Raw genomic sequence first — 21456 nt, 5'->3', positions numbered from 1 at the left:
GGCATTCTCTGTGTAAGTCCAAACGAGTGAATTGAACCATTTGGCTTATGGTCCGCTATGTGCCTCTGTGCACATTTCATTACTTTTTGGAGCATTTTCCAAACTGAATAAATATAAAGAAAGTGACACTGATAATGATTGTCAATGGAAAATTGGTCAATTCAAATCTGAGTGAACCAACTCTTCAAAGAGAGCAGACCTGTGTCAATTATAGTACATGCTGTAATGTGTGCAAGCAATACATGTGGACGGCTTTAATCATCAGCAGTGTAAATGCATAGTCTGCTCAGTATTACTTTGTTTGCATTTACTGAGTTCGGAAAATGCTCGGGTAAGCAATGAAATGCACACAGGGTCACCATTATAAATCAAATGGTTCAATTCTCCTGTTTAGACTTACATACAGATGAGCAAAATCTTAAGGGATTTTGTTATTTGAAAACTGACCTCATTTACCTGCCAAGCAAAAGCAGCATGCACTTTCAAAGCCGATTACTCAATGCATTATCAATCAGGAAGCTTTTAGATGAGTGTCGGCAGTGCAACAGACCACTCAGATTTAAATCCATTCTATCCTGGATTTAATCTTGTACAATGGCTTACCCAACCACAAAGAGCAAAAAAGATCTCCAATTCATTTTATTTTTGATATGTAGTACAGCCCTGTAAAATAATCTCAAAATAAATCGTGTATCTTTACTTGCTCAGACACCTTTCTTGCATGTGAAAGATTAAGGTGCTTTACAATGGAAGCCCCTTTCATGTCATCCACTCGCTAACCTTTTTATAACCTCATTCCATAATAATTATATTTATTTAATCAAGCTTCACTTCTGGGATTTGCCTGCTGGTTGGTATAATATTCTTAAATGCCAGTATAACCAACGCTAACTATCAGATATTTTAAACAGAAGAACTAGGAGGTAAATTATACTTTTGCAAAATGACTGTGGCTAAACTGCATGTGTGCTAGGAAGGCATATACTATGTATATGAATGATTCTCATAAACTTGAGACAGATATTATAAAAACACAAGTTTAGTAACATATCCTTGAAAAAAATGAATTTGCAGATATTTGACCATGGATTTTACATACATATATGGATCTTCTAATTGCTCTGATTTTGACACTTTTGTACATTTCTTATTGCATAGCAACGTAGTACCTGGGAATTCAATTTTGAGAATGCCTTCCTTCACCATCTACCCACATTCATCAACCATTCTGATCCTTGAATCTCTGCCTCTTCTTTTCCTCCTTTGTGATTTTTAAAAAAGATTATCTTTAGATTAAACCATTTGCCACCGCCCCCACATGTATTTTTTTACTTCAATTTTTGAGTTGACTTCCATGTTGTGACAAAATATTTTTCTCACTAAAAAATGGAATGTAAAAGCAAGGTAACATGATTACTGTTGATTTCAAACTAATTAACAGCAAAAATAAATCTGATTCAAAAGTTTGTACTCAACATAAAATAGTAGGCAATATTATGAATTTCATTTTATTGCTGTTGGGGCTTATATTTCTTATCCTTCAGATTGTTCTTTCATATCGAGAGTGAGTTGTTTCCACTCCAGTATAGTTGGTTCTGAGATTGCTGGTAGGTCAGTGTGGGAACTGCAGGCTCTTCCACACATAGGGTATGAGATAGCTGATGGAGCAGGTAGTAGGGAGCATCACTCCCCACCACCAGTGCTCCCAGTGCATGAAAGCTGAGATTCTAAATGCCATCTCCTGTGAGCAGTTGTGGGTCAATGATCCCCAGGAGTCAGTGGGGATGGTCCAGCTCACAGCAGCAGGTGGATGGGCTGAAATCACTGCTGCCCAACAATAGACAATAGACAATAGGTGCAGGAGTAGGCCATTCGGCCTTTCGAGCCAGCACCACCATTCAATGTGATCAAGGCTGACCATCCGCAATCAGTACCCCGTTCCTGCCTTCTCCCCATATCCCCTGACTCTGCTATCTTTAAGATCCCTATCAAACTCTCTCTTGAAAGTATCCAGAGAACCGGCCTCCACCACCCTCTGAGGCAGAGAATTTCACACTCATAGAAACATAAAAACATAGAAAATAGGTGCAGGAGTAGGCCATTCGGCCCTTCGAGCCTGCATCGCCATTCAATATGATCATGGGGTAGACAGATGGCACAATGGGCTAAGTGTTCGGCTGGCAACCGGAAGGTAGCTGGTTCGAATCCCGCTTGGAGTGCATACTGTCGTTGTGTCCTTGGGCAAGACACTTCACCCACCTTTGCCTAATTATGTGAAGCACTTTGGGGTCAATGCAAGTTGACTAAAAATGTGCTATATAAATAAAGAAATTTAATTTAATTTAATTTAAATTTAATGGCTGATCATCCAACTCAGTATCCTGTACTTACCTTCTCTCCATACCCCCAGATCCCTTTAGCCACAAGGGCCACATCTAACTCCATCTTAAACATAGCCAATGAACTGGCCTCAACTACCTTCTGTGGCAGAGAATTCCACAGATTCACCACTCTCTGTGTAAAAAATGATTTTCTCATCTCATTCCTAAAAGACTTCCCCCTTATCCTTAAACTGTGACCACTCACAACTCTCTGTGTGAAAAAGTGTTTCCTCATCTCCGTTCTAAATGCCTTACCCCTTATTTTTAACCTGTTGCTCCTGGTTCTGGACTCCCCCAACATTGGGAACGTGTTTCCTGCCTTTAGCGTGTCCAAACCCTTAATAATCTTATATGTTTCAATAAGATCCCCTCTCATCCATCTAAATTCCAGAGTATACAAGCCCAGCCGCTCCATTCTCTCAGCATATGACAGTCCCGCCATCCCGGGAATTAACCTTGTGAACCTACGCTGCACTCCCTCAATAGCAAGAATGTCCTTCCTTAAATTAGGGGACCAAAACTGCACACAATACTCCAGGTATGATCTCACTAGGGCCCTGTACAACTGCAGAAGAACCTCTTTGCTCCTATACTCAACTCCTCTTGTTATGAAGGCCAACATGCCATTCGCTTTCTTCACTGCCTGCTTGCTTTGACCAGGTCTGAGATCCTGATAATCAAATACTCTGTTCCTCATTCAATCCATGGCTGTGCAGGTTCTCACTGTAAACATTTCCTGTTGGACAGCGGTGTGGAGTTGTGGGGGCACGTTGGTAGGAACCATTGCCTTGCAAATGCTGAGTTCATCATTTTGGGGGCTTCAGTGAAAGCGTCAAGTGCATTAAAGGCTTTGTACTTTCATAGCTATTTTTAACTTATTCAATCAACGTTTAGAAGACTAATTTATTAATATTGTAAATATATCAAAAAACAATATGATCTTGCTGAAGAAAATAGCAATCAGGTTGCACCTGCAATCATTTTTTGTAAAGCATTAATGAATTGTCATAATATCTGCAACTCTAGTGCAATAATTTAGCTTAGTTTAGAGTTTAGAGATACAGCATTGAAACAGGCCCTTCGGCCCGCGCCGACCAGCGATCCCCACACATTAACACTATCCTACACCAACTAGGGACAATTTTTACATTTACCAAGCCAACTAACCTACAAATCTGTACATCTTTGGAATGTGGGGGAAACCGAAGATCTCAGAGAAAACCCATGCAGGTCACGGGGAGAACGTACAAACTCCATACAGACAGCACCCGTAATCGGGAGGTGATAAAGTGATTCAAAATCGCAGACTGAAGTAACTTCCTACTCATTAGGACTTGGAATTCTGGTTGAACTCTGGTAGGAAGTAACATAATGTATACAGGAAAGTTGTTGTGACCTGGAACTCATTGCCTGTCCAGTAATGGAAACAGCGACCATTTGGAACTTTCAAAGTGCAATTGCTAGAAATTAATTTGTCTACAACTATCCCTATATGTTGGCTGAGCAAAATAGAAAATGTGATTACAATTTCTATTAGAAAAAGTACTTTTACTCATAATACTATCTACTTTTATATCTGGGCAGGAAAGGTGCAGTGTACCCCAAGTTGGGGTGGAAAACACGCTCCTTTAGTTTAGTTTAGAGATACACCGCGGAAACAGGCCCTTCAGCCCACCTAGTCCGTACCGACCAGCAATCCCTGTGCACTAGCACTATTCTACACACTTATCGGAGCCACTTAACCTACACACCTGTATGTCTTTGGAGTGTGGGTGGAAACTGGAGCAACCGAGAGGGAATGCATGGGGCAAAGATCTGCATGCCTGTTGTGTATGTCAGAGTTTGACAATCTGGGATGCATGGAGGAGGTGTCACAGTACTGCTTTGATGTGCCTGCTGAGGTGAGAAAGAATATCTAGACCAGTGTCTTTTTAACAAATGGCAAACAAAGTGCCATAGACTGGATGAGGCCAACGAGTCAATGACCTGACTCTTAAGCACCATAGACAGACAACTGGCAACAAATTCTAACATTTAGGAGGCATAGTTCATGCGAGTCTCAGCTTATCCTGACGACAAATGACCTGGCCAAGCACCTTGATAGTAACGTCATCACGGATTTAGTTGTGCTGGACTTTTCTAAAGCATTTGATGTCATCCCACACCAGAGACTGCTTCGGAAGCTTGACTTCTATGGTATTCCTTCCAACACGAAATGATGGATTTCCAGTTTCCTGACAAAACGTCTTCAGCGTGTGTGCGTGAACGGAAAGAGCTCCAATTGGCATCCAGTGTTGAGTGGTACACCTCAGGGGCACAGTACTTGGCCCACACCTATTTTTACTTTACATAAATGACATCCATGAAAAAGTCGCAAGTACCACCAGACTTTTCGCTGATGATTGTTTGCTGTACCGTCCAATTAAGTCAGCTGATGATGAAGATGCTCTCCAAAAGGATCTCGATACTATGGTTGAGTGGTCACAACAATGGGGCATACAGTTCAACCCTTCCAAATGTGAAACTATGCGTGTCACCAGAAAGAGGAATCCAGGCGAAACATCTCACAATATACTTGGTACCACCCTTGAAGAATCCAAACAAACCAAGTATCTTGGCATCAAATTGCAGAATGATCTGCGTTGGAATGGTCAGACTCATCATGCAACGGTGAAAGCAACAGGTGTCCTAAACTTTCTGAGGCGCAACTTTCATAATTGTTCAACTTCTGTCAAGAAGCTATACTTCACCCTCGTTAGACCTCATTTGGACTACGCAGTTGCAGCATGGGACCCATACACAAATAAAAACATTTCTTCCATCGAACGTGTCCAAAGACAGGCAGCACGATTTGTTACTAACACCTATGAGAGAGAAGCGAGTGTCACCAAACTTCTGAATTCTCTGGGGTGGAACCCTCTCCAAGACAGACGTGAAGCTCACCGTTTGACCTGTTTTTACAAAATGTTAAATGGTCAGCTCGACATAGACTACAAGACCTACACCAAACCCAAACCAATTAGGAGCAGACGAGGGCATTCGATCCAATTTGTGATCCCAGCTACAAAGACAGATGTATACAGCAATTTGTTCTTCCCCCGCACAATTAAAGCATGGAATAATCTCCACCCAACTATAGCCACCCAACCAGATGCAACTAAATTTAAAGTAGCTCTTTCTTCCCAATAACCCTTTCTGGCTTAAGCCCTCCCTTCACCACCTCCAGTTTAAATTCCATTTGGAATATTTTGGAGGACCAAGAAACCAAGAAGAAGAACCAAGATGTAGGAAGAAACTACAGATGCTGGTTTATACCGAAAATAGACACAAAATGTTGGAGTAACTCAGCGGGTCAGGCAACGTGACTGGAGAAAAGGAATAGGTGATATTTCGAGTCTGAAGAAGGGTTCTGACCTGAAACACCACCTATTCCTTTCCTCCAGAGATGCTGCCTGACCCACTGAGGTATCCCAGCATTTTGTGTCTATCTTTGGCAAAAATTACTCATGATCCACATGCCCTACTGGTTATGGTCTCTCTCCATTGAATCGTAACTCACTCCACCACTTCTCTCTCTCTCTCTCTCTCTTTATTCCTCCCACGTACCACTTCCCTGCCATTCTGAGATGACTAATCCTCTCTCATCCCAGGCTCTCTCCTACTCCAATATGATGGGGCCACCTTTACACCAGAGCTCTATGACACATAACTCCTTTGGCTTTTCAGTGTTTCAACCACTGTAGCAATATCTGGAAATTTTGTAGCATGTAAAATCGTTCAATACCAGATATGACCAAGAATAATTTTTCAAGTTGGCTGTGTATCTGAACTCCCAATTAATACCTTCATTTTAATAACAATGTAACTGTGACAGCAGTTCAACAGAATAATTAATTGCATGAGCAGCACTTTGGGATATTTCTCAGGCACCAGATAAGGTAATATCAAAATGGAAATTCTCTATCTTACTCTCTAGTCAAAAATGGACTTTTACATGTTCATAATGCTCATCAATTGATGCCGGGGCAGGGGATCCCGAGGAAGGATAGCAGATACAAATGACTAAACTTACAGTGTCTTCTGTCTAATCACCACCAGGTTTTAAACTTCCAATGCTGATGCCAAAATTTGTTTAAAAAAACGGTGAACATCAGTGCTAAACTGGTGTAAATCATTTGCTGTGGCTCTCAAAGTCCCACAAGCTTAATGTGAAATCCAATCCTTGAGCTCCTATAAAAAGGATATTTTATTTGCACGTCAGAATCACTCCTAAGGTTAGACTTTGTTGTCTTCTGTACAACATTGCAAGAAGATAACCAAAACAGACTGTTTTTGGTTATGATGATGAGGGAAACTGTAAAGAAAACTCTTTTCAAATCAGGCTCTTTTTGAATCAAAGTCCTTTTGTATAATTACCATTTTTGGATCCATTGCTGATTAATAATGATTTAATATCAATTATCTACAATAATCTAAGAATTGCATTTTATAATTTTTCATTTGAATTATGAAACCCAGTTATGAAACTGCCCATTGGCTACTCTAGATAAGACTTGCTGAATTCAATTTCCCATATTAACTTTGAAATAACCATAAAAACAGGGGAACGTGGCCTCACCTTCCCAGTTGCTTTAGAAAGAAGCTTCAATTTAGCTCCACTCCTGTCTTTAATCCACAGTTCCATCAATTTCCTTGGGCAAAGGGAAGTTAGCAGGCAAAAGGATGTCCAGAAAATGGGATTCTCTTCGAAAGTGTCACAGTGGGCGTTCAAGGCATGAATGTGCTTGTTAGAGTGAAGTGGAATGGGATTAATGACCCACAACACATTCCAACATTAATCCCTGCCCCTTCTGACACCTTCCCCACAGCTAACCATTTCCTGACTGTTCCACTGAGGTAGAAACATCCCCCCCATCATCCCCCGGCCTCTCAACCTCATGACAACCCCAAACCACATGGGGGGAGAGGGGGAGAGGGGGAGAGGGGGAGAGGGGGAGAGGGGGAGAGGGGAGAGGGGAGAGGGGGAGAGGGGGAGAGGGGGAGAGGGGAGAGGGGAGAGAGGGAGAGGGGAGAGAGAGGGAGAGAGGGAGAGAGAGAAGCTGAAAACAAAAAAAATGTCATTTGGAAGCAATAAACCAAAGGAACCCTGTATCTGAGCTTTGAAAAGCAGGTCACATCCCTCGAGGGAAACAACACCAGCTTTGCAAGAGGGGCTTTGTTAATGTACAGCAATAGACTGGTTAATCTTTAAATAATAAAATGCATAACAAGAGATCATGACCTCGAGAATTATTACTTTGAAAGCTTATCATACACAATACTTTGGTATTCCTCATTAAATAATAAAAGGTTGATGAACAGCACTGAACAAACGGAGAAGACACCAAATCAACAAATAATCAGAAAATGTGTCCCATATAGAAATGTAGAGAGGCAGGTCTTCCCATGGGGTAATAAAGAATGGCTGAGATCTAATATATGAAGGGTGGGTCATTCATGTTAGCTAAAGAAAAATGACATTTCCTGTCATTTCAAGTCAAGTCGAGTTTATTATGCGCACAAGCACGGAGAGGTACAGGTACAATGAACATTTTGCTTGAAGCAGCATCACAGGCACATTGACTCAGACTCTTAAAACATAAATTATACATTTTATTGAAATATATGGAAAATTTGCACACACTAAAATCTTTTTTGAAACTTGTATCCACGCATCAGTTATGGAATATAATTTTAGTGATACATTTGTGTTATTTTACTATTTTATTTTAAATATATATATTTTAGGGTATAGTCATTGCACACTTATGACTTGTGGTAGAAAGGCTTTGGGTGATTTAAGATGATTGTGCATGGGATATCCAATGTTTGCCTTGTTTGGAGATACAGTATTTATGTAGCTTCTGCCCAACAGTAACCACCTTATGGTGGAGTATTCAATGTCAGTAATACCATTCACTATCTCTTGCTGGAGATGGTTAGTATGTAGCGTGAATATTACTCGCCATTTATCAGCCCGGGATTGTTGTCCAGATCATTAACATACAGACATGAACTGTTCGATTTGCTGAGAAGTTGCAAATGGAACTGAAAATTGTACATGCATCCCATATCCAAATTTATTTTAGAGGGAACTAATTTATGAAATAGATGCGGCAAGTTTGACCTGGGACACTGAACTGAGGAACTCCTGCAGTCACATCCGGGAAGTCCAGTGTTTGCCCCCTTATTGCCTATTGTTTTCAGTTTGACCAGAGCTCCATGGTATCACACTTAGTCCGATCCTGCCTCTGATACTGCACAGCCACTTACACCTCCATCCCTGGAATTCAATTATTTAGTCCATGTTTGGACCAAGACAATGATGAGGTCTGGAGCTGAATCGGTAAAACGCAAACTGGGCATTTGTGACAAAGGACTGATAGCACTGTCGAGATCACATTCCATCACTTTGCCAATTACTGCAATTACTGTACATTGTTTGGGCAGGTCCTGCTTTCTATTACATTGTTGTGTAGATAGCTTTGTTCTCAGCTTGGCTATAGATTCAGTTAGTGCTGACAGTGCAGCTTTCAATACTGAAGCTTGTTTGCATCTAGTCCCATAGCCTTTAGTGTATCCATGATAATATGATTTTTGGGAGGTTAAGGGCTGAGATCATAATGTGAATGTGGAGCCGATATACATTTATTAAATGTAGTTAAATGATGGTTTTCTGGCCAAATTATGCTGTACATTTATTTGCATTTGTTTTATTTAGTGAGGATAATGTTACAAAAACAAAATTCATGACGAGTTTGTTGACTTAGGTTTTCTTCCTGGGTGTTGTATGAATTACTTTTCTTTTCAAAAAAAATCAAAGTGCAACATTTGTTCTTGAACAGTCAATGCATGGAGATTTAGGAATAAATAACAAATATCTTACAGAGCAAGTTATAACATCTGCGACTGCTTTCAGTAAATTATTAAACAATCCAACATTCCAAGTATGGTGTCGACCCTTAAACTTTGCTAAAATTCCTGCAGTTGTTGTTCTCAAAGTTCAACCGTGCATCTGATTAAATATTCCAGCACTTTGCCTGAGGTATTAAAAGTGTCTTTAGTGCACAGTATAGAAGATTCAATAAATTATTCAGTTTCAAAAATAGATATTATATTCCCATTCCATCTATTGTTTGCTATCAGTCTTCTACAGGACCTTTCTTAAATTAATTTGTGCACTATGCATCATGGTACATCATAAATTATAGATAAAACATAGGATTATTCATGACATTACTCTGAAGGAAGAACAATTTGAGGCAGGGAGGAGGAGGGTTGGGATTTCACGGTCGTATAATGTAACATGCTGAAAGCCAGAGACATCCATTGTCTAAAGCACTAATTAATTCCAAAATGCTTCATGGTGTTAGAATGTGGAAACCAAGTGATTTTCAGGATATAATGCAAGTGGCAATAATTCGACTTTGGTCATTAGTGCTTAACATGTGCAAAAGTGATGCTCACAGATTCTACTCATCCCCAACTATCTAATTACATTGACTTCAGCAGGTCCAAACGTCGAGAAACTGAATACAACTATCAAATGATCAACTCATGTGCCTACAGTGCAAGAGATAAGGCCAATAACAGAGAGGGCAGGAGAATCTTGAAGGGACAATGTCAAACAGACAGAGGTGTGGCAAATTGTGCTGACAGGTAAAAAAAGTGAGAATACCAGACAGCATGTCATCAGCAAAGACCAACCACACCCACTGACATTATTAGATGAAGACTGAGGATAGAAATTGCAGTGTTAGATGCATTTGGTGTTAAATGTCAAAAATCAACCAACTGCATTGGGATTTCTCATTCTGACGGAGTTTCCATTTGAATGGAAACCAACTAATTAGTGGAAATAGAAAAAAGTGCTGGTGCAGGAAATCTGAAATAAAGACAAAAATTGCTGGAAACACTCAGGAAATCCCCCTCCCCCAAGCCAATAGAGTTTCCAATTGGCTATCTCAACCTGGGTCTCATGTGATTAAACCTTTGGCCCGGTCACCATGCGGGACTATGTCAAAGGACTTGTTAGAGTCCATGCAACATCGTCTACCACCCTTCCCTCATCAATCCTCTTGGTCACCTCTTCAAAAAACTCAATCACATTAATATGACACAATTTCCCATGAACAAAGACATGCTGACTATACATCATCGGTCCTTGTCTTTCCAAATGATGATAGATCCTGTTTCTCAGAATCCCCTCCAGTAACCTTTCCACCACTGATTTAGGCTGATTGAGGTCTTAAGTTCTCTGCCTTGCTCTTGTTTCCCTTCTTCAATAAAGTTATAACATTAGACACACTCCAGTCTTCCTGTAGCTCACCTGTGGCGAAAGAAAATCAATAAACTCTGCCAATGCCCCAGCAGTCTCCTCGCTTGCTTTCCATGCATCTTAGGATATACTCAAGATAATCCACCTTTGAAACACATTCTACATCTTTGTCTGTGCAATGTTTTGGTGACAGCAGGGCTGTGGGACATGCCAAGCCGGCCAAACTGCACTGATGGAGAGAAAACAACCGAGATGGCTAGCAGAAACAGCCAATTCTGATACAGACAGAACGAAAGAGTGAGTTATCCAACGTTTTTAGAATTTGATATATATTCCAGGAGACTGCGACAGCCCAGATGGGGGATGAGTTGTTGTGCCTTGATCTTGTGTGGAGCGCTGTTGTTACAGTGCAGGAGGCTACAGACAGAAAGGTTAGAGGTGGAGTAGGATAGAGTACTAAAACAGTACGTAACTGGAAGCTGAAGACAGAGGATTTTTGGAATGCAGATGCTCCACAAAGCAATCATCCAGTCCACATTTGCTTTCTCCATTGTTAACATTGAATGTAGACGCTAGATTGGAAGAACTGGAAATAAAAATAAACTGGAAATAAACTTCACCTGGACAGACTATTTGGTTCCTACACAGTGGGAAGTGAACAAGTTGGAAATGCTGCTGTTAGCATCAGATAATAGACAGACAAGCACAATGTCGCTAAGTGCCACATTAACCCAATTTGATCTCATCCTATAGAAGGTATTCCTTTTGTTCTACCTATCCCTCCACATCTTTTCTGCTATTAAAAATAAACTTGCTTTCCCTTTTTCCCAGATCCGATATAGGGTCTCGGACTGGGAACGCTGACTGGTTTCTTTCCATGATGCTGTCTGGCTGCTAAGTGTTTCCAGCATTTACTGTTTTCATTTTAGCTAACCGGTTGGCTCATCCAATATTGAGAATAGCACCAGACCAAGCTATTTGTGCTGCATAAAAAATAGTAACCTCGCCATTAAAGTGGGACAATGAGAATAATCAATTACTACAAAGAATGGCCAATTGCGCTTAATATCTTTACATAATTTAAAGATTGCAGCCAGTTGATTCTGAATGTATATGTTCTTATCGTCCAAAAATCAATTGTTTCACCAATATTCACCAACAGTTTAAGAGCTCAAATGAAGAATACTTGGATGATATTCTGAATGAACAGAGGGCTTTGTTTGAGGGAAGCTTGAAGTCCTCAACCCCATCAGTTTACTGCAACACTGCCGAATGTTGATTTTGATGACTTCACATCAGTAATTACACTTATGATGCATTGGTCAGCTTGTAACTACATGCCATTCTTTTACTTTTACAAGCCTCAGCTGATATCCCCTTTTGGGTATTAGAAATGAATTACATGGCAGAAGCTAATTAAAATTAGAGAGCAGCTTTCATTAAATAGGAATGCAGTTTCTGACAACTATCTCCTTGGTCTCCATCAGTGCTACAAAATTGTGCTTAGACAGTTTCAATTAACTGCAGTGTGATTCTCTGGAGCTAACCATTCCCTCATTCAGCTAAACAACATTACTTGTTGGAAGCAGTTGCTGAGATGGACTGAAACAGCACTTTTGTGTAGCATGGTGCATTATTACATAATTGGCTGAATCTTTTATGATAAAACTACTGAATCATGTTATAAATTGGATGATATATTTACCAAACCTAATGCTGAGAATAAATGCAGGAAGAACAGCCAGGTAACAAAACACATTAATGAGGACATAGCAGTGGATTTGATGAACATTGATTTTACTAAAACCTTTGACTGATTCAAAAGGTTAGGCCCCATGGGAGCCTGGAGAAGTACAAAAACTGCATCCAAAGTTGGCATAGCAATAGGAGACAGGGTGATGGTAGAGGATTGTTATTGATGCCTGTGACTAGTGGTGTCCCACAAGGACCAGTGTTGGGACACCAGTTGCTTATAATATACATAAATGATCTAGATGGGATGTAGGAGGCAAGATCAGTAAAGGGCCTGTCCCACTTCCGCGCCATTTGCATGCCATTTACGCAACATCATTTACGCCTCACGACGCGCACGTGATGTGCGCATGTTGCGCATTACGCGCGCATGGTGTGTGGTGACGTAGGCAGTGACACGCTGCTCCCCAGCATTTGGGATGTACAAAATCTTTGCGCGCCATCTGCGTGATGTGCAAATGACGCCCAAGTGGGACAGGCAAATGACATGGGATTGGCAGAGTTGTTGACAGTGGGAAAAGGCCATCTTATGCTGCAGGGAGATATTGATTTGTTGGTGAAATTGGTTTAAAAAATGGCAGATGAAATTTAATTCAAACATATGAGAGGTTATGCAGTTTGGCAGCATTGATTAAGCCAAAACATTCATCATGAATGGTACGGTCCTAGGGAGTATTGAATACGAGAGATCCTGGAGTAACATGTCCATAGATCCATGAAAGTGGGAACACACATAGACATCATGGTTAGAAAGGCACACTGGCCTTCATTAAATAGGGCACTGAATGCAGAAGTCAGGAGGTTGTGCTTCAACATAATAAAACATTGGTCAGACCTCAGCTGTAGTACAGTTCTGGTTACCATGCTTCATGACATGTGTATTCAGCACCAGAGAGGGTGCAGGGATGACTCACCAAAATGTTGCTTGAGATGGAACAGTTCAGTTATGAAGCGAGACTGGAGAGGCTAGGACTATTTTTCCCCCTGAGCAGAGGAGGTTAAGAGGGGACATGATTGAGGTATGTAAAATTACAAAGGACTTTCCTCCTTATCAAAGATATACAAACCTGGAAGATATAGATTTAGGGTACAGGGTAAGAGATTTAGAGGAAACATGAAGTGAAATGTCTTCACCCAACGAATGGTGAGCACCTGGAATGCTCTGCCAGAGAGGGTGGTGAAAGCAAAGTCACTTCTTTAAGAATTGTCCAGATGATCACGAGTCGCTAAGGACTAAGAGCTATGGACCAAATGCTGGCCGATGGGATTAATACAGATGCCTGCTCATTGGTCAGTATGGCTGACTCAGATTGAATGGTCTGTTTCTATGAAGTTTGATCCAATGGCCCTAAGTATGAAAACAGCAGCAAATTAATGATAACGGTCCAGTTAGTTCGCCATTGTTGAGAGCATCTGTTGAATTAAAAATTATCCAATTACGATCCAGATTGAATCTAAATTAAAAAATTTAAAAAAACAACGTCGTAGATCAGCAGCAGGATTTTTTTTTTTAATCCAGCAAAAAGTAGATTTGTAAAGGAAATACATTGACTTCAATGTTATAGAGAAATAAACTGAAGAAGCATTTAAGTTAAAGAAGAGAGGTAAAAGCAGTACCAGGCTCCATAAACAAGCTGATATGATAAACCATATTTCCCACCAATTCTCAATTCCAGTGCCATCACAGCACTTACCAAGATGGAGATAAGGCACAATAGATGACCGTGGCCAGCATTAATGTTGCTTCCCCGTGAACTTGCCCCCTACTCACTCACACATCATGAGACGGATGCTAAATTTCTGTTACCTTCTGCTCATCTCTGGCGGCAATCCTACAAATTCTTCATTAAAGTTGCTTACATAATTACCATGGCATTTACAATACCCATCCCAACTTTTAAATGTTGTTCACTGTTAAGGTAGTGTTTCCATGGGCTATAATTTTTCAATGCTGGCATTCCTCCCGCTGCTTAAATTCCTCTCACTCTACATTAGGTTACACAAAACCTGTTTCCTTTACTCAGATTCCCACAGATCTTCCAGTATCCTGCCTACCAAACTCTCCTGCCGCCCAGCCTGTGAGCTTGAAATTCTTGGTCCATCCTTCAAACTCCTTCAAATACTTTTTCTGTAGTTCCAAGTATTATATTCCCTGGTGCACGCTCTGATCTGATTCTGACCTTGTGCATCACTTCCATCCCCTTTGCTCCCTCTTTCAGTCTCTTCAGTCTCTGAACCTTCCCCTGCAGAATTCACTTCTGTACACTCTCATGCTGTGCTTTGAAAATCCTTTTCAAACCTACCCTTTCTACGATAAGGTACATCCATCCGTCCTACTGTCCAAACCATAGCTCCTTGGTTCCTTTGTTTTGATTTAATCTACCACTTGAAAGATTTTGGATCTTTTATTGTATTGAAGGAATTATACAACAGCAACTTTTTTATGTTCTAGTACTGAGAATAAAGAACATAAAAGAGCATATAAAGGCCCACAAATGAGTAGAGAATACCAACTCAAGCTTTCACATTTCACAGGTTTGATGGGCTAAATTATATTCTTCCAAAATAAGATGTTTATTTTAGTGGCATAAATCTATCAGTTGTGATGGAAAGTACAACTGTAGGTTTGGTGGAGCAAACAAACTAGTAAAGGAACGCAATGGGCAGAGTAGTATCCATGGGGAGGAAAGGAAATATTGACGTTTCGAGTTGAAACACTGCATCAGGTCTGAGCGTAGAGAGATGTTCATCTTAGGATGATCTCCCTGTGGCTCAGCACTTCAATTCCCCCTCCCATTCCGAATCCGACCTTTCTGTCCTGGGCCTCCTCCATTGTCAGAGTGAGCACCACCGGAAACTGGAGAAGCAGCACCTCACATTCCGCTTGGGCAGTCTGCATCCCGGTGGCCTGAACATTGACTTCTCCAATTTCCGGTAGCCCTTGCTGTCTCCTCCCCTTCTCAGCTCTCCCTCAGCCCTCTGGCTCCTCCTCTTCCTTTCTTCTTCCCGCCTCCCCCCCCCAACCTGCAGCCGTCTGGAGAAGGGTTTCGGCCCAAAACTTTGCCTATTTCCTTCGCTCCATAGATGCTGCCGTACCCGTTGAGATTCTCCAGCCAGTTTGACTACCTTCATCTTCGGATTGGTGGGTTGGCACTAGTTTAAGAGACTGTGTTACATTATTACAGGGAATAATACTGCTTTTTACCATACGAACAGTTCAGTTAAAGACTTCCTACCACCTAGGTAGTCTTTAATGTCTACATGAGTCAATGAGTGAAAGTGAAACTAGGCTTTACAGATCAAGTTAGAAAAACCCAGAATGCAACACACTGACAAAGAGGATGGGATATGTAGATCAGAACTATAGAAAGATAGACCGGGGTGAATCTTCAGATATGCAAAGGCATTTTCTAAACTGAAATAAGATTTACATATGTAAAAGGAATGTTAAGATAGCAGGGATGGTACAAATAGGATATACTTGAAAGCTCAATTTAACATTCAAAAAGCTAAAAAAAACTGCACTTTTAAAATACCAACACCAAGACAAATCCACAGAGAAACCATCCATTCTCAGTCCCCAACTTGTATGTCACTGAGTTCCTATTCTATCAGGTTCCTTTTGCCAACACTGAATTATTCGGATGATATCAATGGAAAATGTCTCCTGTGGTATTTTTCCCCAATAGATTCACAAGGCTGAAAAATTTGTGATTGCAAACTCCCTGAATTAATTGAAATGTTTAACATGGACAATGACCACACCGCTAAACTATGAATAGATTATCTCTAATAAGCCAGTTGTGAAGAGATTTTGAAAGTATCAAAACTCCATGTTATTGAAACAGGTGGCAATAGTCATGTTCTAAGTACAAAATGATATGTAGCACCACTAAAGGCCAATATTTGAGGTAATCTTATCCTGTAATAATATCCTGTGATATTAGACTCAGTGTTTCTAATATCACCAGATTAAAAGCTGTAAACTGAAAATTAGGATGGGAATAGATTCATGATATTTTCTCTTTGCATTTTTAAATAAAAAACTGGTAAGACACTAATCGAATCATAGTTTGTCACGTTACATAGAAGCAAACCAAGATAGGCATTTGACTGTTTCGCTAAACTGATAAAATGTGGAGGAGCTCAAAAATAGATTTGAATACACGGTGTCCTCTAATTTGCAATTCCTATTTTCCTATTGAACATAAATAATAAAATAGCCTTCGTTCGTGAAAGATACACAATTTTTCTGCAGTTGCATTCTTATTACAGTGACATTTAAGCAAATAATCCCCAGTATGAGGAGCCCATCAGAATAGGATGATTTTCAGTTCCAGCGGCTTGTTAAGCATTGGATCTCAAGTATTGGTTGCAAATTGTCAATGTAATTGGGAGCCATAATTATAATGAATACCTTTAAACTGTATCATTATAGCTTAAACACATGTCAGTCACTACTTTCCGCAGGCAGTAAACCTCATTGCAAAACATGTCTGTCTAAAACACATAGGCATTGACTCATTAAATAAGTTCAAGAAAAATCTTGCTTTTGGTAAGTCTTGCTTTATCCATTAATTAGACAATTCCTGTGCACACAGACCTTACAGAAGGCATTTTCCCTTTCCTCCTGCAGCACAGTTGAATGCAGAATAAAAATATTGGACAAAGGCAAGATAAATTACAGAGTGCACAAAACATGCAACTATCTAGCTGTGCCTTACAGAATACATTTACAGAAGATTATTTTCACTATAACAAACATAGCTAATCATAAGGACATAAATGCTACCTCTGCTATTCATAAGTAGTGCTTTAGCAATAATCTGCATAGGACAAATGTAGCAAGGTGCTGACCTTAAAGGGTATACCACAATTGTAAATAAAAATTAATAGTTGTAATAAGGAAATAAACTAATGCACAACATTAAACGCTGGAAAATATTTAGCTGCAATTGTCCACATTTTAACATGCTTGCCCCTGAGTTTTCACAGACACTCACCTCTTTACCACCCATCGACTCAAACATTTTCTCCAGCTGGACCCTCAGTTGTTGGATGTTGTTCATCAGGATGCAAGGCTGCAAGAAGTTTGATCAATAAATCATTTAGAAGTGCCTAACAGTGTTAACCCAAAGACCACACAGAAATGATTGAGACAAATTATGCATGAGAGATGAAAATGCCATACAATTAGCCTGCTGTTTCCATTTAATTATATAACTGAAATAAATATCCGATACAGGACAACAGTTTAACCAGTTTCCACGACCAGTGGCAGTCTGATACGAGTATTAAATGGTGCCTGTTGAGCATTGAAATCCAGATGAGCGCCTGATTTGGAGAAAGTTAACATTAACAGAAAACTTAATTTGATTTTGTTTTGGCAATACAGCATGGAAATAGGCTCATTGGCCCACCAAGTACCCGCTGATCATCGATCACCAGTTAATCACCACTTAATCATCCACTACCTACACTCTAGGGGCAATTTACACCATCCAGTTAGCCTATAAACCCACATGCCTTTGGGATGTGGGAGGAAACATCCAGAGGAAACCTACACAGTCGCAGGGATAACTTACAGACTCCGCACATACAATACCCGAGGTCAGGATCGAATCTGCGTCCCTGGCACTATGAGGCAGCAGCTGTACCAGTAAAATTTACAAACCAAGTTTTCAAGATAGGGAAATGCTAATCAAAAAAAAATAAATCAATGGGTGAATGCATGAAACTGAATCATGCGACAATTAGTCTGTGCCAAGTTATCTGAACCCCCCCCCCAGAAAATGCTGGAGAGCTCAGCAGGTCAAGCCTGCTCTGTGGTGAGAGAAATAGTTCATGCCACTGGCCTCAGATCTGAATCGTTGCAATGCCAACACAGTACGAGGTTGATTATTCCTCATGAACACCTTCAGTTAGAATTCCAGTGCTCTTTATTATTCACTAAAAATCAGAGCTTGATGACAGTGTCAGATTTTGCAGTTTTCTTTTCCATCCCTTATTGACAATCAGTACGTAGACTGAGATATGATGAACAGTCATAGAGCATAGAAACAGTCCCTTTGGTCCACCATGCCCATGCTGATCACTGTACCATTATATACTAATCCCATTTCCCTTCATTAGGTATGTATCATTATTTGCTTTCAAATGCTGTCTGGATGCTTCTTGATGTAATTGTACCTGACTTTACCACTATCATTGAAAGCAAGTTCCAGATATCAACCACACTTGATGTGAAAATATTGTTTCTCTAATCCCCTGTAAACCTCATTCTTCTCACTTTGAAACTATGCCCTCTTGTTTTAGACCTTCCCCACCCTGTGGAAAAGATTACAGCTATCTATATTTCTCATAAATTCATACACCTCCACCAGGTCACCCCTCCACCTCTTTCCTCCAGGGAAAACAAGCCCACTCTACCCAATCTATCCTCATGACTAAATTCTCCAAACCAAACAACATCCTGGTGAATATGTAGAACAAGCAACTGCAGATGCTGGATAATACACAAAAAGAAACAAGTGCTGGAGTAACTCAGCGGGCCAGGCAGTATCGCTGGAGAACATGGATAGGTGATGTTTTGGGTTGAGACCCCTCTTCAGACTCCCCTCTCTACATTCTTCCTCTAGTGTTACAGCTAGGACATCACACTGTGTCCAAGAGTGACCAAATTTATATGCTATGCCCTGTCCGATGTAGGAAAATATGCCATATGCCTTCTTCATCACACCACTTTCAGGGAACTCCATATAGCTCAAGGCGCAAGTCCCAGTAACATCATAGTGAAGGGTGAGAACATAAGATGTGCATTGAGTGGTTCTGAACCCTAGCGTATCTCAATGGTCTTTGACAGCTTACAAACCCTGGATGTAATTTCACCTGCTGTAAAGATGAAAGTAGTTTTTAGTTGTCTTCAAATGCCTCTGACATTTAAATTATAGGGTCAGAGAGACACAGTATAGGGCACGTTATTGGCCAACTGTGTCTACACCAACCATCAAGCATCCTTGTTGATACTAATCCTACCCTAACCCAATTTATTCCCTCCTGACAAAGTGCCATCGACTGGACATGTTCACCCTTATTTCCCTTCCCACAGATGCTGCCTAAACTGGTGGGTATTTCCAGCATTTTCGGTTTTTGATTTCCAGCATCTGCAGTTTTTTAACACTGATGTTATACTCCCCACATTCTGATCAATCCCCCCTATCAACAGATTCTACCACCTACCAATCTAACCTATTGTTTGTTTTTGTGGTACGCAAGGAAACCAGACCCAGAGGAAACTCACATGGTCACAGCGAAAATATGCAAACTCCACACAGACAGCAGCTCTACCCATTGTCCCTCTGCACCAATCTTTAAAAATCATTTATTTAACAATGAATAAATACAATTAACTTACAACTCGGAAATAAATGAAGATATTAAAGCACTGTGTGACATAATGAAAAAAAAAGGCAATTCCTTTTTCTTTGCCTTCTAACATTCTACCCTAAGTCCCTGCAGAAACTACTGGAGTGTGAGATGCCACACCTGGTTTATCCTGGTGCAAGATCCCAGAGGCAATTTCCCCAATGCCATGGTGGGAATCCCAGCAAAACTACAGACTGCCACAGGTCTACACTTTGTCACAAATGTATTTTACATGAATGCAATTATATTTCCTCTCATGTTAAGCATTTTCAGCCTTCAATCCTCTAACTCAGGTCTTCAGCCTATCCCTCTCATATTTTAACCTCACCATTGAGATAATCTTCAGCCCCTGGTCCTACCCTCCAGAGCTGCCTCCTTAAGCCCTTCATTTCTCCTCTCCCTACAATGTCCTCTCCAAACATCTCCAAAGACTGACTCCGTGGTCCACCATTCTTACCTTTCCCTACTGTGTGTGTTTTTAATGCTTGAAGCATTTTGTCCATCAAAATTCTGTTTAAAGTCCATTATTACTTAAAATTTAACATGAAATGAATCTCGTAATAGACCTTATGGTAATATTTTAAAAAAAGCTTTAATTTGTACTTTCCTGAGGAACTATTTGAAGTTTTTTGAAACAGGAAAATGCATACCATCTTAATTAAAGTTCTTGAAGGTAGCATGAGGTCAGGGCAAACATGCAACTCAGATCGTCTAGGTTTGGTTTGAGGAAGAATCAAGATAATAAAGATGGATACATGTTGTGCATATTTTTAGCACAAATGTTAGTTTCCAAGTGAAAATTGCAACATATTTTCATCTGAAGATCACCCTGATAATGGTTGCTTTATCTACATACCCTAATTAGAACATGTAACTAACTACGCTATACTTCAGAAACAACATGCCATATGTTATGTGGGATTCTGCCAACATCATTAATTCAGATTACACGAGGAGGTTGCTTGAAGATCCTTAAAAAAATCTGTTCTGATACTAATTGTGATGAAATCTGAATACAAAAGGGAACAGAGAGTAAGGAACAGCGGCTGTTGATGATCACAATGTGGCACATCGTACATGTTTGAAATCAACCTAGCACATTAAGATTCCTAACTCTCAAAGTTCTTAAGTTCTAAAGGCTGTTCACTGTAAATGACGCAAGTCTTCAACAAGGCCTTCCTATCACTAAATGCTGCAGAGTAGGACAGAATTTCCTAGACGTGTGGTAACCTCAATGTGGTTGACATTGCATTTGATCTCTGTAATCTACCCAGGTGGGCTTGATGTTGTAATTTAGCACTCTGAGCCTTTAAGATTTCAATAATGCACTACTCTTACTTTATGCAAATAAGTCCAAATATTAATAACTAAAAATGTTATGATTTAAAAATCCCAACCAATATTTTTAAAGTTCTATTACTTATTTCCAATTATCCTGCTGATAAACATTCTACCACCTCCTTCGCACACACTGTCACAAATAATAACGCAAAACTCAAAGATTTAATTTATTAAGGATTCTGTGTTTTTAAGAGCAATTAACTTTACAATCTGTATTTTCTTATAAATAAAAGCCTTAAT

The 21456-nt window shown here is 40.1% G+C and overlaps 1 protein-coding gene across 4 annotated transcripts in view; it reads right to left on the bottom strand.

Moving 5' to 3' along the window:
• Positions 1 to 21456, bottom strand: part of unc13c (unc-13 homolog C) — a 378167-nt gene that overhangs the window by 47395 nt on the left and 309316 nt on the right. For all 4 annotated transcript variants that reach the window (XM_033050677.1, XM_033050678.1, XM_033050675.1 and 1 more), the window contains one exon: positions 17454 to 17531. In XM_033050677.1, the coding sequence (XP_032906568.1) occupies positions 17454 to 17531 (78 nt within the window). The remainder of the gene's footprint in view (positions 1 to 17453; positions 17532 to 21456) is intronic.

This window comes from Amblyraja radiata, chromosome 34 (assembly GCF_010909765.2).
Source record: "Amblyraja radiata isolate CabotCenter1 chromosome 34, sAmbRad1.1.pri, whole genome shotgun sequence".
Lineage (NCBI taxonomy): Eukaryota > Metazoa > Chordata > Chondrichthyes > Rajiformes > Rajidae > Amblyraja > Amblyraja radiata.
Note: the sequence above shows the minus strand (reverse complement) of the source record. Positions and strands in the feature narration are given on the sequence as shown.